A 17,830-nucleotide genomic window follows, 5' to 3' on the forward strand; every position below is an offset into this window, starting at 1 on the left:
CTGTAGTAACAATTATTATATGTTATCAATACAATTAACAATCACTTTTATATAAATAAAATAATGCAGTTCTAACCTTCCTATTTCAATTTAAAGCTACTCTTTTTTAATAACATTATCAGTTTTACAAATGTTAATTCATATATGCTGTTTGAAGGAGAATAGAAAAAAAGAGAATTTTCATATAAAAATTCATTTCGCATTCAGCAAATTCAAAAATGCTGCCTTCCTGCATATAACGCTTTTATAAATTAGGCTTTTAAAGAAGAATTAAATGCGTGCATGAAATATCAGAAAGAAAACAAGATTCGTGAATAATATATGGAATATTCATACATATATTCCAAAACAAATTACTTAAAAAATTTAAAAAGAAATAATTAAAATCATAATTACTTTTGTTCATTAAAAATTTAGATGAAGTTTTGAAACATAAAATAAATAACCAAAAGCCTTAATTTTCCAATAGATAATCCCATTAAAAATTTCCATGATTCAGTTAGTGTTTTTATTCACCTACTTGTATTATTTTATTATTAGATAGTTTAGAATAAAGTTTCTGAATTAATAGAACAGCAATTTAACCTAAAACGGTAAGAATTTAATTGGATTATATTTATAGTAAGATATTGCCACTTGTTAAATTATTTCATAGACGAATTTTAAGAACATTCTTAAGAAATTTACAACAACAAAACAATTCAGAAAAAAGTCCGAAATTAATTTCACTTTACCATAGAACGTTTCAAAATAAACAAAATGATCAAGTTTTATTCAAAAATGATTAAAATACACAAAAGAAAATTAAAATTGAAAGATGTGATGTAATTTAACAATAAAGAAGGTTCATGTCAACAGCTCTCAATATGGGAGAGAGCAAATTACATTGATAATGAAATGGTCAAAAAATTACAAAACATACTCTTTGAAAATTAGATATTGAAGAAAAGTGAAATTTCATTTTTACCTGAGGTTGATCACTTTTCCTTCCACCATAAAACTTAACAGTTGGATATGCACGGACTGAAGCTAATTGGCAAAGTCTGGGAAATTCTTCACAATTAACTTTACCAGTTTTAACTTTGCCTTCAAAAGCCTAAAATTAAATAAATCAATGGTAACACATAAACTTGCAATAATAAAAATTCACTTTACAATGAATATTCAAATATATTTTAAGCACTAAATGATCTTTTCACTAAAATATAATGCAAAAAATCTAACATGAAAATGTTCAATAATTCATCACAAATAAAATAGCAATAATAGGTGAAATTTATCACAACAAGCTCTTATATCAAGTTTGAAGGAAACAAAAGCAGCCAAGGTCGTCAAAAACAATTCTAAAGTCATCAAAATTCATTCTAGAATTTTAGATATGCTCATTTTTTTAAATATTAAAACATAATGTTAGTTCACTATAATGCTAATACATAAATGTTTTACACATGTTTTCAACTTTTTACAACACAACACATGGCAAACAGATACTAAGCCAATTATCTCTCATCTCTCCAGTGACTTATTATTCCATTTTTGAAAATGTTTTGCTTTAATACTATTATGAAAAAAAATGTTTATAAAATAAAATTGAAATATACAATTCATTTTTTATCATACTTATTTTTTCAAAATCATTATATTTAGAGAAAAATATTTATTGGGGAAATTCTCGGATCTGCACTTCAAAATTAAATGTCGAAGCATAAAAAATTCTGCACTCTCTTGTAATCTTACTGGCATTCAACTAAACATAAATAGAATATACAACAATTACCACAAATTTGACACAAATGTAAAAAATTTCAGCCTTTTGGACTGAAAATAAGAATTTCGGACTACTGAAAAGTGAAAGGCACATTTTTGAATGCATGTAAATCAACCGTTAGGAATTTTTTTTTCTTTTTTATTAATCTAATGATCACGCACAGTTCTAAGATGATGTTTTCATTTGCTCATAAAGGAAGGAAATTGCATGATATGAGCTAATATACTTCTTTAAATTATTATACTTCTTTAAATGAATATGAACCGCACTGGTATGAAGATCGGTTTTCATATTCTTATAATCTCAAAATTTTTATCATCTCAATTTTCCAATCACAGCCTTTGTTTTGTTTTTCTCTTTTCTTCTTTTTAAATGATTCGAAACAATGACTGAAATGACTTTTCATGATAAAGTTTTCACCAAAGGAAAATTTAAATCAGTTGCAAAAATATTCTTCTTCTCTCTGGAAGGAATTATAAATAAAACAATATGTATCCTTAAAAGATAAAGCGATACCAAAGACTAAGTTATCATTTAATCTAATCATATATTTTATTATTTTACTTTATTTCAGCCCGTACTTTTGATTAATTATATACACGTATTCACAATTCATTGAACCAACGTTTTAAAAAAGAAGTAATTTTTTCCCATCACTTTATTAGATATATTGGAAAATAGATTTCACAAAACTTTCTGCACAACTAACTGATTACTATCTTTTCTAATGTGACCTATCATGTATTATATATTATTCAAATTGATTGTGTTTTTTTTTTCCATTATTTTTTAATTAAAACTATTTTAGAAAAGAAAAATATATTAATATGAAGTTATATCTAGAAATATAGTTTATTTTCCGTTTTCTTTAAATATTTTCCTTCCAGATAATCCTTATATTAAATTGCAATTACTCCCCCCCCACCCCCCGAAAAAATATCACATTATACTGAAACCCATGGAATTTTGCAACATATCTTCGACTTCACTAAATGAAAATGGCTAACATCTTTCAAAATAGTATTTTGTAACGTTTTTCAATATCATCACATTTTTATGGCAACTCAACAACATAAATTTTAAATATGAATCAAAATTATAAAATTTAACTTTAAATGTGAAAAAAATACATAGTTTTGATTTGCATTATGCAGCAATTTACAGGAAAGCAAAAATTAATCTAATAAATTTATTATAACTAATGAAATCTTGAATTAATTCAAATCTTAATATTTAAGTATACTCAAGGTAAAATAAAGTACACATAATTTGTCACCCATTTCTTAGAAATGACAAGATTCATAAATAGTCAAACTAATTCAATCTAAATAAAATGAATTTGTATTCGAAATAGAGCATCGCTACTTTAAAAATTTGATTAGTGTGAATTTCAACATGAAGAACTTTCATGAAAGCAAAAGTTTTAAACACTTGCAATAAGCCATTTTTCTAAGGTAACGGAACTATTTTGGCTTCAGTGTTCAATGTTCTTGAATAAAAAGCAAAATTTAGATATTTTTCAGATGAACACTATCTAACACTATTACTAAAAGACACTTATTTGCCACACACTCATTCCTAGTTTTCTGCCTATAATGACAGCATTTGTGATTTGATTAACATATTTTTGGGGTCTTTGGGTAGTTTATACCCCTAAAAAATAAACATGTCAATATGAAAAAAATCCAATATAGATTTTTTCAAAACTGAGGCATATTAAAAAGACGTTAAATTCCTTTCTATTAAATTTTCAAAGTTGATTTTAATTCATCAATAACACGACACTATTTTTTATAGTATTTCTCCTCAAGATCAACCGAAAAAAGCACTTGCTTCGTAGAAGGCATGCTTTTTAACTAAATAATCAGTTTTCAAAATAAATAATAGCATTATTTCAAAAAATCACCCTAAAGTTACAAAATCTCAAAGCGAGTATTTAATATAGATAATGTAGCCTTTCGTAGTCAGTAAAACAGGTGGTAGTGGATTTCTGACTAGGCAGTTGCCTTGGCCACTAGATTAAATTGAGTAATTGTCAAATGAATCAGCTTTTAAAAAACACTTTTTTTTTAATATAAAATTTTATGATTTGAGTGTGTGCACACACTGAATTATTAAAATCATTAATTAAGGGATAAATAATTACATATTTTTAATATTTTGGAATTTTAATTATTTATTAATTAGCTATGTTCCACTTGGCTAATTCCGGAAAATAGTATATTTTTTTATGTTTTACCTGTTTGGAAATGATTATAAAGAAATAATCTTTCAAAACAAATGTCAAAATCTGTAGGTAAAAAAAACTAATAATTATCTTTAAATTTTCAAGAATTTCATTACTTTATAATCATTCTTTCCACGATAAATATATTAAAAAGTAAATAAAAACTTATATTTCACTAAATTACTAAAATAAAAAAACTAAAATAAATAATTAAAACGCTGATTAAGTTTTAAAAATGTGTTAAAATATAAAAATAAATAGGCTACTTATTAAAAGAGCGACTTTCCAGTGTGCATTGCGCTTGGGACCACAAAATGCCTGCATCCGTCCATGACGATAGGGGGGGGGATGGCAAGAAAGAAAGAAAATGGACGTCACTCCTTTTTCAGAAAATTATCATAAAGCCTACCACTAGAGAATAAAAATGAACGGCAATCAAAGCATAGCAGTTTTATTCTTCCTTTTCTGTAGAAATAGGGTAAAATCGTCGACAACATTTCAATGCATTCAAACTCTGAAATCCCTTTTAGAACTACACAATAATATAACTCCTTTTAATTTTTCCCTATTTTACTTAATAAGGAAACCTCGGTGCAATTCAGTATTATTAATAGGACCTTAGCAGCAAATGGATCTAGAAGGTACAATCCAAACAGTACAAAAACCCTCAAAAAAGTTTCAAGCAGAGGAAGCCAAGAATAAGGTGATCGATCATCCATAATCGAAGTCGGATTATTGTACGAAAAGGAAAAGCATATCCACAAAATAACAACTGATAATTAACATCAAATTTGCGAAATCATGCAATTTTGCGACAATCCGTCATGCATTACGAAAGGCAGAATATCGTCAGATATATACAAAGAAAATGGATCGTAGGGAAAATTAATCACAAGAAAATACAAGTCTGTAAGAAAGTAGGAAAGGGATTCCCAGTTGTAGAATTCGAAGATGTTTTTGGTTGATGGATGGTCTTCTTTATGGAAGGACTTTGGATGAATCTCTTTTATTTAGATAAGCATTAAAAAATGTTCGAGCAAAGTAAACAAATGCAAACTCTAATCATTAAATATTTAAAGCAACTGCTAATCAGAGGTGATTCAATTATGATTTGGGACTGCATAACAGCTTCTGAAAATGGTAATTTAGTTATGATCGACAGAAAAATTAATTAATCGATAAATTATTTGAATGTCTTGATAACTAACTGCAATTACATACTTAGATTGGAGAAACCATATATCTTTCAACAAAACACACCGAAAAGACTGCTCTAAATTTATAGAAATGACTCAAAACCTAGCTCAGCCACAGATATTGTCCCACTATTTCTAAAACTGGATCAGTAAATTATAAAACTAATTATCAAAATTAAAACTGATCTCAATATAGTTGTTCAAAAGGAGTAGTACAAAAAAATACCGTCTTCTGTCATTGAAAATTTAATGCTGAGAGAATTAAAAGCAATAATTGAGGAAGTTACTCAAAATTCTACTAATTTTCAGTATTTGCTAGAAAAACTTGTTAAATTTATTTTTATTTCTTCTAACATACTTAATTCTGTGATGTAAAATACAAGTTATGTTTGGTTAATGTCGTTTTTAAAATTTTTGTCTTACTTTTTTACATTTAAATAAAATATAACTATTGTTATTGAAATCAAACATTTCTTTGTGTAGGTACCAACCATTTGGTTTTTCTTCAAAAGAAAGTTATAATGCTGCTGTGCGCTTTTTTAAGATTTTTTTATGCCAGAAATTTGATTTACATAAAGTAACACAGATAATATATTAAAAAAAAACCATTATTATGAATTTAATTAATGGAATATGTATACATTACACACTATTACAAGACTTGCAAAAGGCATTTTTTAAATATCTTTACTAAACATACATAATTGAATAACACCACAAGACAAATTCATAAAATATCAAGCATGCTCCTCCTGTTTCTCTGATAGCAAGTAACAAAGAACATTTCAATTTTTACACATGCCATGTCAGATAAACTGCACTGCCATTAATGCATTTATCTTGCATATTTCAACACCTTCTACACCTTGAAGAGTTTTTACTCTTTCTTAAGAAAATACAAAGTTTGCATCAATGCAAAAATGTATTGCTAATTCATAAATTTTTAACTGAGTGCAGCTAATGCTAAAGATGTATGTATTTTTTTTATGTAAACCTCTTTTTAATTTCACTTTCAAAAATATATTTGATATAAATAAAATATGTTTATGGTATTATACTAAAAAAGAAACCTAAATTATTTTACCTGAGCAACTTTTTCAAATTCTGGAGCAAACGAATGACAATGTGAGCACCAAGGTGCATAATAGTCAATCAACCACGGACTATCATCAGCAAGTGCTTCTTCATAAGAATGAGTTGTAAGAGTCGTCACCTTTGATGGTAGGAAGTTAAAAATCCAAGCTTGAATCGATAGCGCATCTCTATTCCAACCATTATATGAGCTTTAAAAATGTTTTAACATATCATATACATGTAAATTTTGCAAACTAATTTAGTTATATAAAATATATATTCATAACAATTATTTACAAATCTACTTACGAAAATCTGCTAATGCCTGTTTGTCCACTAGGATATAACAGTATGGTGGGATAGCTGTTGATTCCCATAGAACTGCAAAATGAATTATGTGCTTGGCAGTCAACTTCTCCAATATGAATTGATGATATATGGCTCAAAAGCTAATTTAAAATAACAGTAATATAATTTTTTAAAAATCTATAAATATCGGTTAATGAATGCTAAGTAAACAAAATATATTTTAAAAATCAGCTAAGTATTCATTTAAATCCATTCTAACAGTATAAGGGGGAAAACATGCACTGTTTTATAAAAACTATGAAATTTTCTCTTTCAAAATATTTCTAGAAATTTCTATTTCATGTACAAACTGTGACATGTATAAGAAATGTTCAGTTCATTCAATTCAAAAATCACAGTTCTTTCACGATATATTCTTTAGAACTTGCTTAGCTGTTACGATTAAACAAGTAAACCCTCAGTGCTGATCCACTGTTTTCAAATTAATCAAGATTTTAAAAAATGCACTTCTCTTAAAATTATACAGTAAGAAGAAAAAAAAAGAAAAAAACTGCATAAAATAGAATATCAGAATCGAAGAAAATCTAAGTAGTTATTAACAAAATTTTAGCAAAATCAGAAAAGAAAACAAATCATATTACAGTATATCTTATATGTTTCGTATTTGTACAGAATGCTCATATCTGAGCAAGGAACATTAGTATGTATCCATATCTTTCAAATTATCCTTATCAAGTCTGTTTTTGGCAAGTGGGCCTCTTTACACTTAAGATATAATGGGTCCCCTACTATTACTTTAGCAAGGATAAAAACTGCCCATGAGAAATTAAAACTGCTTGTTTTCAATCGTGTATTAATTAACTCCTTGTGATCAAATTATGAATGGAGACACGAGTTCAACAGACTTAATTTCCAGAGGTATTTTAGCATCCAATTAAATGAACAGTTCACTTTGGTGGAATGGCCTGTCCTTCATACAATTAGGCATTTCCTTACCAATTGAAATTTTTAATCTCACTAACCAGGACTTTCTCAGGGAAATTAAAAATCCATGAGATATAATTCTTATGTCTAATGTATCTAATGATTTTGCTAATAATATTTTAATTTTGAGAAACAGTTTTACTATGTCGTATTTTTTCCAGGTTTGTTAGTAATTTGAAATTTTCTAATGAATATCGAACTGGCAATATCAGTATAAAGGAACTACACAAAGTTTCGAAGTTTATGGCAAGAAAAGTATTATTTTCAGTAAAAACACAATTTTCAGAAAAAAATTACAGGTTTGTCTAAGGGACTTGATGCTAAACAAAGAAAAATTTTAAATTTAGCATCATTTTTGGACGAAAATAATATTCTTCATGTAGGTAGTGGTACGCAAAAAAACACACCCTAGATTAAAAAATACTCTACGCTTCTAACTACTCAGCAGAGACAAAATTATGAACTTTTTCACAAATGGTATAGCCATGTAGGTCCCCAGACCATCTGATCAGACAAGGATTCAGGCCAACTGAAGACAAAGCAATTTGGCTAGAAATATAGGCTACTAAATGAATGTAATATTGGCTTCAAAAACAAACTTGCAATAAATTATCATTAGGAAATCTGCCAGCTGAAAGAGTCAATCCTAGCAAATCATTTTCAAACTATAGGATTTCTATGCGCCCTATTTGATCAAAAACAAAGCCAGTATAAAGTTATGTTTCAAAAAATTATGTCACTATTTTCATCTATATTGCAACAAAGCATCTACATACCTTGAAGTAGTTAAAGATTTTAACATCAGGTGTGTTAATAGCAAATTTAGAATTAATTACTATTAATGTGCCAGATGTTAAAATTAATGGCTTTAACAATAAATGATGATTGAAAAAATTAATGAGAAATTTCGGTGATAAGCAAAATAAAACACATATTTGAGGAATTTCTAATACTAACAATTGAAATAGAAGCCATATTAAATAGAAGACCCATTGTATTCTTGCATACAGATGATCTGATTGCTTAACTCCATATATTTATTACTTGGTTATCCAATAATTTCGATTGCTGAACCACAATGATTAAAAAAATCAGATAATTATTTCACAAATTTATCAAAACTATTACAGCAATATTATTAGAGTTCGAAGTTTGGAAATTTTGAAACACGATTATTTTAATTATTCCATAAATAAATGTCAATTTACTAAACTAATGCTAATATAAACAAGATGTTCATCTCAAGAATAGATCTGCATCAACACAAATGGAAATTGGGCCGAATTCAGGAAATAAATCGTTCAGGCGGGAATATAAGAATATAGTACTAGACAAAGTTTCAAACGGCGTTGTTGGAATAGGAATCAACTAATTGTGCTTATTATCAATGAATTAAATTTACTTGTATAAATTATGTAAATAGCAGTTTTGTAGAGTTTTATTATTTTGTATATATATTCGTAATATTTCATTTCTTGTCAGTTTTAATTTAATTATAATGGAGTTAATAATTTTTGTATTGTATTTTTTTTGTGATTGCTGATAAATTTAATAATGTGCAAGTATGTTACGTCATTATGCAACTTCGCAAACCTACTATAGCATCTTCAAGTGGCCAAAGGTAAGAAGTGGTCAGCATAAACTCATGCACACGGCATCACTTAAATGTGGTCCAATCCTTCCCTACAATGGAGGACCTCAAAACTTAATTTATACTTAAGAGGTCCATCTTTATTCGATCCTCCCCAAGACATGCTTGGCATTTTTGAAAGTTTATCATTTGTAACATATCCTTTCTCTTAATTAAATATCTTTATGATAAAATAAGTACAGTAATTAATATAAAAAAACCAGAAAATTAATCTCCCTTCAAAAGCAGCAAATTATAAAACTAAAAGAATTAATTTAGTACACTTTCACTCCTTCTTAAAATGCTTTAAATAGAAATATTCCAACTTACCAATGAGTAATGATGGAACTAATGTGCAAGCAAATTTTTACCTCATTGTTTAAAAGTTATTTAAAAAAAAGAATATAATTGTACAAACTGCTTTTAAAACATTTAAACTTACTTTCGCTAATTTCCTCCACTGAGGTGAAAGCTGTTGACAGGGCCCACACCAAGGAGCAAAGAAATCTATCACCCAAATTTCATCAAGTGATTTAGACATTACTAAACTTTCAAAGGAGGAAGATGACAATGATACTACAGAAGGGTGCAATATATCCTATGAATAAGAAAATTGCTAATTATTTATGTAATTAAATTTTCTTTAAAAATCAAAATTTGAACAAACTATATAAAGAAAATTTAGGCATAACTAGAAGTATTGGCTACTAAATTCATTGATTAAAACAAGTCAAGCAATTTTGACAAACAAGCACTTAAATTATCCAAGAAGCTGAAAAATATCACTACAAATATTACTGACAAATTAAATGAGACAAAGAGAAAACAATGTGCCCAAACACACTCATATATTCTAATATTCTAGACAGGAATGCAAATATAGATATATTTATTCATGCATTTACTACAAATCCTACTTACACTTTCATCAAATAGTAAGAAGTGGTCAGCATAAACTCATGCACACGGCATCACTTAAATGGCTCATGCACACGGCATCACATTAAAACATAACAAATGCATTAAAATTAGTTCTGGCAACAATCAATTCAACATATAATCTACACAGGCCTTTTATATACATATATATATAAAAGGCCTGCGTAGATTATAATATTATATATATATATATGTAATGTATTATTTTGGTTGAAGCAGAATGCATGTTGAAAGACATTGAAGAGACAATTGTATTGTTAATTTCGTTTTATTCTCCCTCGAAAGGCAAGAATGATATATTTACAAGAAGGCGCAGTGCGGCACAAAAGCAGAAGTAAGAAAAGGGAAGATGGCCAAACAAATGATCACTAGCCTGATATAACATGGGATTTCCGGCCACGCGCCAATTCAATACATGTTTTGACCTTTGAGAAGGGCAACGGAAGTATCACTTTTACTTGATAAGTAGATTGACGGCGCAGTACTTTTTACACAGCTTCAGTTGAATTAATTAAACCGAAAGTGGAATTGGATCATGAAATATGAGAATATATTAGAATTAAGTTACTATGGGCTAAATTAAGATAAAGCCTTGGAAATTCATTAAATTGAAATTAAAGTTTAAAATATCATTTATATATATATATATATATATATATATATATATATATATATATATATATATATAGAGAGAGAGAGAGAGAGAGAGAGAGAGAGATTACATCCAGATATAGGTTTCATTGTACAACAGGAACAAGTTAGAAGAAACAGTCGATTAAATGGATAATAATCAATCTCACACTTTCAATAATCAATAAAAATATCAATTTCGAAAATATTCATGACAATTTTTTATAACTTTAAAGATGAATATTTCCTTTTGAATTTATTAATAAAACTATAAACAATTCATATCATCCATTATCTGTCATATATTCTACTCTCAAAAAAGTTAAGTTACATAATAAAATAAAGCAATAAATAATTCAAACTGCTACTAGATCAATATAATAAAATAATTTTTTTTAATAACAGACAGAAATATGAAAAGTTGAGTAACTCTCTCAAACAGAATGCTTTTCTAATTAGTCTTAAAAAATATGGCAACAGAAATGTACAGCATCATCTTTCTAAAATAGCCCATCATTATTTGGTAGAATAATTTAGCAAGAAGAAAAAAAAAAAACAAAAAAAACAAAAAAAAAATACTTAAAACAAGCACACGAATGAAGTGATTTTTCTGTCTAGAACACGTACATTTCGACCAATGACCCAATTCCAGCCAGAAGATATTCTTTTCTATATCACCGAACTACTATCAATAACACGATTTTTTAAAGATAACTTTATAGTCTTGTGGTGAATAGCGTATAAGCCAGTTGCACACGCTGCACAGGCAATTACTTCTGCATAATGGTTAAGTTACTGGACTGCTAACCACAAGGTTCCAGGTTCTATCCTCACGTATCTCAATCCCTAAGGTCTTATGCAGTGGCAAATTTTCACAATATGAAGCCACATGTTGTGAAATATTTTGAAGGCTCTTCTAGGTAAATTCTATTGATGACAAAAAAGCAGCATGAACTAAACTTATTTGAACTTTTAACTTTATTCTCATGATCCTATAATTTGAAGTTATTTCGTATAAGTGTTTTTAATGCATCTACAGCTTTTATTTCTCCTCATTTCTATAGATAGATTTGCCACTCAAATCTGGAAAAAAAAAATCCCTGTATTTTCCCTATATGTATATTCAAGATATGAGAATATGCACGAATAGCACTCGTGCTAGTTATAATGCAATATGATTTTAAGGAGTGGAAAAAGGAAAGGAAGTAACAATTTAACATTATTAGAAATAATAGCATATTAAAACATGGTTTATATTTACATAAAAAAGACAATTCCTTTTTATTTATTATCTAGAATTTAGCAAGACAAAATTTATAAATCAAGGGAGGGGGGATATATTACTTCACATCCTATTTAATTATAAGCCACACAAAATTAAGGACTCGGGTGAAATAAAGCATGAAAACATTTTTGTTATGATACAAATCACTTAATGATTACTTAACAAAAAACATTACAAATCACGATTACTTTTCTTTCTTTATTCATTTTTGTCAATACATGTATTTGGGCATTAATTTCTGCAACTTCTGAAGATTTTTCAGCTATCAGTTACATGAAGCTAATCCTTAACAAATAAGGTATGACATTTTTGTACGATCTAACGTACATTTTTTTTAGATATTTCACTTTCAGTGAACATATGTGAAAATATTTCTGCTTTATCATTGAATACATTAAAAGATTTATTCCCATAAAAAGTCAGCTTTAAATTATTGTTCTTGAATTAAAAAGTTCGAAATCAGTTTATTTTCGGACATTCAATTTGACGTTTTCGGGTTTGACACGTCATCTTTTCCTGCATTCGTTTTATCCAATATCAATGATGACTCTTTTGAACTAGCAGGAGTCTTCTATGCTTTCCTCTTTTTGGCATGATTAGTTAGTGACTGTTTTTCCATAATATTTAGATTTTTTTTTTTTTTTAATCTTCTAAAAAAGTTAGCAGTACGCAACATATGGATTTTGCGGAACTTCTTGAACCCGTTCAGCAAAATCCGGATTGATGTTTTTATTGCTTCAATTCGTAATAAATGCAGATTTGCAGCATCTCATTGTTAAAAAAAAAACTCCTCTAATCTACTTTGAATAAGCTCACAGTTTTTCAATCAATAAACAAATTATTCAATAAACTCAAGTATGGTAGACTAAACACCACCGTGCTGCTTCCGCAGATTGAACGCTTCCGCCAGAGAAATGTATTCTATTTTTTCACGCAGTTACAGACGTCTCGTGCATTCTCATTAGCTGCAATGGAAATGGGAATGCCACGGAGAAAGAACACTTGCCTAACAAATCGAAACTGGGCTGATCTATACAAAAAAAAAAAAAAAAAACTAAAGTGAATATAAAAGGGACGAGTTTCAGCAATTACACAAACGAGAATGGTATTATTTTGTTTTTGAAAGACCTGCCTACGAGTTTTTACTTTTGCAATCTTTAGTTATCGGCATTTTTTAAATAGAAAAACCTTAAAATTTCCTGTATTTTTCAGGCTTTTACAGATGATTCCCGGTTTTCCAGGTTCTCTCGGTAGAGTGGCAACCCAGTACAGAGAATACACTTTTTATCGCCATAATTTATATATTCTGTCATTTTTTTAATGATTCTAAACCATTGAATCTTGAATTTCAAATATACACATATTACATATAAATAGATGAAACTACAATCTAGTAGTGGTGGTGAAAAAACATGCATAATGAAGAGTCAGTCGAAACAGTTGAAATTATCCTCGGTATTTAATGTTAGATTAATTTTTTTAGGTTTAAATTTGGTCATGATTAGTCACTGTAATCAAGGACATTAAAAACACGCTGAAGTGGGCATCTGTTAGCTATCAAACTATATCATTGTGGATACTGAAAACTTATGCAGTTTCTTTACAAATTTACTGAGCAGCTCTTGTTGTAATGCATTTTTAAAGTTGAGGTGTTGAGTGCAATTTCGAAGTATAATGCTGGAATTTTAAGAACTTTTTTTTCAGTGTTACTGGTAACACTGAAAAAGTTTCAAGACTTAATTGCCTTCCAAAAATTTCCTCATCAAACACTTAGCTACTTTTACTGATAATAGGAAAAACTTATTTCTGAAATAAAATAAAATCAGTCCAGTATAAAGTTGTGTTTAAAAAATCAAACTAGCTTAAATTGCATGATCTTAAAACTGAGAAGAAAAATTTATTTTTAATTTCTGTTATTATTATCATTAATTTGTATAAATGCATTGTTAAAAACTTTTACAAAAATAATAAATTCAGGTTAAGTTGATAGTATATTGTTATCCTAACCGATGTTACTGGTAAACAATTCTTTTTACAAAAACAATTATTTAAATAAAAAATATATTCAATCATATTATGTTAAAATAATGCTTTAACTTATGAAAAAATAGATTAAAAAATTAGAGCTCTGTAAGCATTAATTAGTTTTGGCTATAGGTCTTTGCATACTTTAAACGCAATTTTCTCATACTTTTATTTAAAATGTTTCCTATTCCCCAACCAGAGGCGGCGTTAGCAGGGGGGCAATTGCCCCCCTGTCGTCAACCACTTGCCCCACCCCCGTCGGCGAGAGATTGAGATGTTCGTCAGCAAAAATCTTCACCACTTCGGGATGGTTGTGCAGAGTTGCACATTCTCGAATATAATAATTTAAATACTAACTTAAAGTTAATATGTTGTAAACAGTTGAAGAAACTGTTAAAGCAGTTTGACTATATTTGGCAAAATATTCTGTAGGTTAGCAGGTTAATAAGATACTGCCTTTTGTGGACAATTTTTGATTTTCCGACTACTAACGCAATGCGATGGATGTCGAAGAATTTAAATCCGAAGATTTTTAGGCTTTTGATTGAATTATTATTCACCAAGCTTATAATTTACATCACTTTTAGCAGCATATCAGGTAAGATGAATAAGATATTGCATTCTGCCAATAATTTCTAGACAGCCGAAACTATGAACTAAATGCGATGGAAGTCCGCAAATTTTTAGACTTGTGATTCAAATATCGTCCATTCAATTTATAATTTGTACTAAATTTTACAATATAACCGATAAAGTGACAGGTGAATACGATTTCGCATTTTGCCAAAAAATTTTGATCGGTCGACTAAGGACTCAATGCGATGGATACCGACGATGTTAAGTTCGCAGATTTTCAGACATCTGATTTAAATGTAATTCATTCAGTTTATAATATCTGCTATATTTAACAGAATAATCAATAAGCTGACAAGTGAATAAGACGTTGCATTTTTGATGACTAATCTTTTTCTTTCGGCAAAAATATTATCATATGTAGTAGAAAAAAATAGTTTCCATCGAGTATTTCGATTGCCTGCAAGCAGAGTTATTAGGAAAATATACTTTAATATTATACATGAATAGGGTGAAAGAGTTGTTTTTCCTAATTCAGAATTCAACGAATAAAAATTAATTGTTACTTCTTCGGTAACGAATTATGAAATTTATTTTAATCTTTTCACAATGAGAACTGTCTTTCTAAAATCTAGTTAATGATTAAACTAATTTTAATAAAACTCTTTTCTTTTGACATTCTTATGCATATGCATGCTAAAAAGTGTTACTTTGCTGTTGCCAAATTATGTGAATTTTTTATAAATCAAGGAGAAAATAAATCGTATAATTGTAAATTAACCTTATTTAACAGTAAAATATATGTTTTCTTTTGCAATCTAATTTATCAGTGCACAATTATTACATTAACGAAATATTACCGACTGCAAATGACGTCAAAAAAATAAATATTTGTGGTATGGTAGCTTTTTAGCTACACTTAAAGAGTTTATCCAAGTATGGATTAAATTTGTTAAATAAATTACTACGTAAATTCTACAAGCTCTGCATTTAATATTATGACTACGCATCGTTTGTATCGTTTTTCTTTTTTTTCTTTCCATTACTATTCAAGGCAAAAACTATACAATTTCAGGTGCTTCTAAATTTTCAAAGACTTTGAACAAAGATGTCTTAATAAAATGATGATTAAAATAGTTATTCATAGAATATTCACGTATAACACATTAACCCCTTGACATACGAATTTACTTAACTTCCTAATTAGATGGCACATCTTATTTGGGACAATTATTTTTATTTTAATCCTTGAATAATAGAAAGAAATTTCAGGTAATGATGCGTTTTCAAGTGATTTTTTCAATTTAATACTTTTACTTAATGCAGATAAAAAAATAAAAATTTAGAGAATCGATGCGCAATTCAGATTGATTATTGTATACGAAGGAGTTAAGAAAAACAAATGCATGCAACTAATAGGATAAAATTCATTTTTTGAGAAAAATATTAGCTTGCAATAGCTTCAAGGGAAAAAAGTATTTAACGACAAGACCACCTGCCTAAAACTGGAAATTCATATTCAAGATCTAATTGTTTTTTAATAAAATATATCGATTTCTTTTTCTTGTATACGTTGTACAGAGAAAGCATGGTAATCGTCGAAAAATTTGAACTCGAGATTTTGACGAATCTTCAGGTTTTAGACCTCCCTGAGATCGAATAACGGATTTTTGGAAAATGCCCGTCTGTCTGTCACAAAGATAACTAAAAAATGAATACATCCGAATTCCTGCTCGTTGTTGCAATTATTATAAAAATTATTTTAGGTAGGGAACTACTTTGATGTTCGGTAAAAGAAATTGAGAACATTTTCTTACAAATATCTTTGTAAATTTTTAACAATGAAAAAAGGTCAGTACCTGAATAAAAAAAAATATAAAAAAAATAAAAAATAAAAGAAGCTAAATAATATTTAACTTCCTTTAATGCTTGCCCCCTCGTCGCCAAACCTCTGGCGCCGCCCCTGTTCCCAACTGTTGCTGTGTAAGAATAATCGGAGCTTTTCTCCATCAAAAACATTACTAATGTAATTATGATTTATCTCTAAAGGGAAGATTAACCTCCTTCAACCTTCTTGTAAACATCTCAAACAATTTTTTATTACACTAAAATTATATCATCAAAATCGTTCCATTTCTAAAATATATTTATAAAGAAAGCAGCTTCTAATAAAAAATATAAATAATGCTATTCAATCTAACTCAAATTTTTATTAACATGCAAAACTTGAACCTTTCTGCAAACTCAGAGAGCTACATAACATATTTTGTAATAAAGAAACATTTATCCCAACAACAAAATATTAGCATCCTTTATCATCAGAAATATCTTTTAATGCATTAATTGCATTGTACTCAACATTAAAATAATGAAATAGTTAAAAAGGACATCAAATTATTAATTATCAAAAAATGATAACTAACATTCATTTCATTAAAAAAAGTACCAAAGTAAATATAAACTCCTAATATTATAAACACAACCAATCCATTAAATCAAATTAATAAGTAAAGAAAACTTTACCTCAACAAATTCCTCAATGTGACGCTTAGAGTGTGAACCATAAAACTTATGGGGCTTTGACATATTGTATAAGATTGCCGTTGGATAAGAATTGATGTTATACTGAAATAAATATTTTAAAACTTAATTATAGTTATTGCAAAACAATAGTTTAACAAATACAATTGCAGAATAGTACTAACTTTCCAAAATTGAAACAAACATGAAATGAAAATAAAGAAAGAATCACACGAATTAGTAATCAAACACTCAAAAATAAGTACAAATCTTATTTTAATATGCTGTACAAATTTATAAAAATACAACTTCACTGCGAATAAAATATATGGTATCAGAAAGTTATGATTGGTATTTTATAATAATGATTCCCCTTTGAATTACTCAATGAAAGCTGACAGTTTCTCTGTAAATAAATAATGCTCCAATTGTATTGTTTAACTTTTTTTTAAAATTTTTATGATAGAACGCCCGGTTATTTTTATCGTGTTGGTTTCAGACCGGAAAAAAAAAAAAACTTTTAAAAGAGAACCAAACTTTCATATTTAATCATATCTCAGTAATCTAAAGAGTACTTTCAACATAGATGTCAAACAAACATACATAAAAACACACACAAATTATTTTCATTTGAACTGAAATGAAAAAAGGAAAAAGCTGTGTCCATTTT

The 17,830-nt window shown here is 28.1% G+C and overlaps 1 protein-coding gene across 1 annotated transcript in view; it reads right to left on the bottom strand.

Annotated features, from left to right (window-relative positions):
• LOC129960758 (dnaJ homolog subfamily C member 10-like) overlaps positions 1 to 17,830 on the bottom strand; it is a 68,228-nt gene that overhangs the window by 12,327 nt on the left and 38,071 nt on the right. The window contains exons 12-16 of the mRNA XM_056074370.1: positions 17,164 to 17,265; positions 9,631 to 9,786; positions 6,575 to 6,714; positions 6,276 to 6,474; positions 968 to 1,096 (exon numbers count right to left, since the gene is read on the bottom strand). Coding sequence (XP_055930345.1) covers positions 968 to 1,096; positions 6,276 to 6,474; positions 6,575 to 6,714; positions 9,631 to 9,786; positions 17,164 to 17,265 — 726 coding nt within the window. The remainder of the gene's footprint in view (positions 1 to 967; positions 1,097 to 6,275; positions 6,475 to 6,574; positions 6,715 to 9,630; positions 9,787 to 17,163; positions 17,266 to 17,830) is intronic.

Source organism: Argiope bruennichi, chromosome X2, assembly GCF_947563725.1.
Source record: "Argiope bruennichi chromosome X2, qqArgBrue1.1, whole genome shotgun sequence".
NCBI classification, from domain to species: Eukaryota; Metazoa; Arthropoda; class Arachnida; order Araneae; family Araneidae; genus Argiope; species Argiope bruennichi.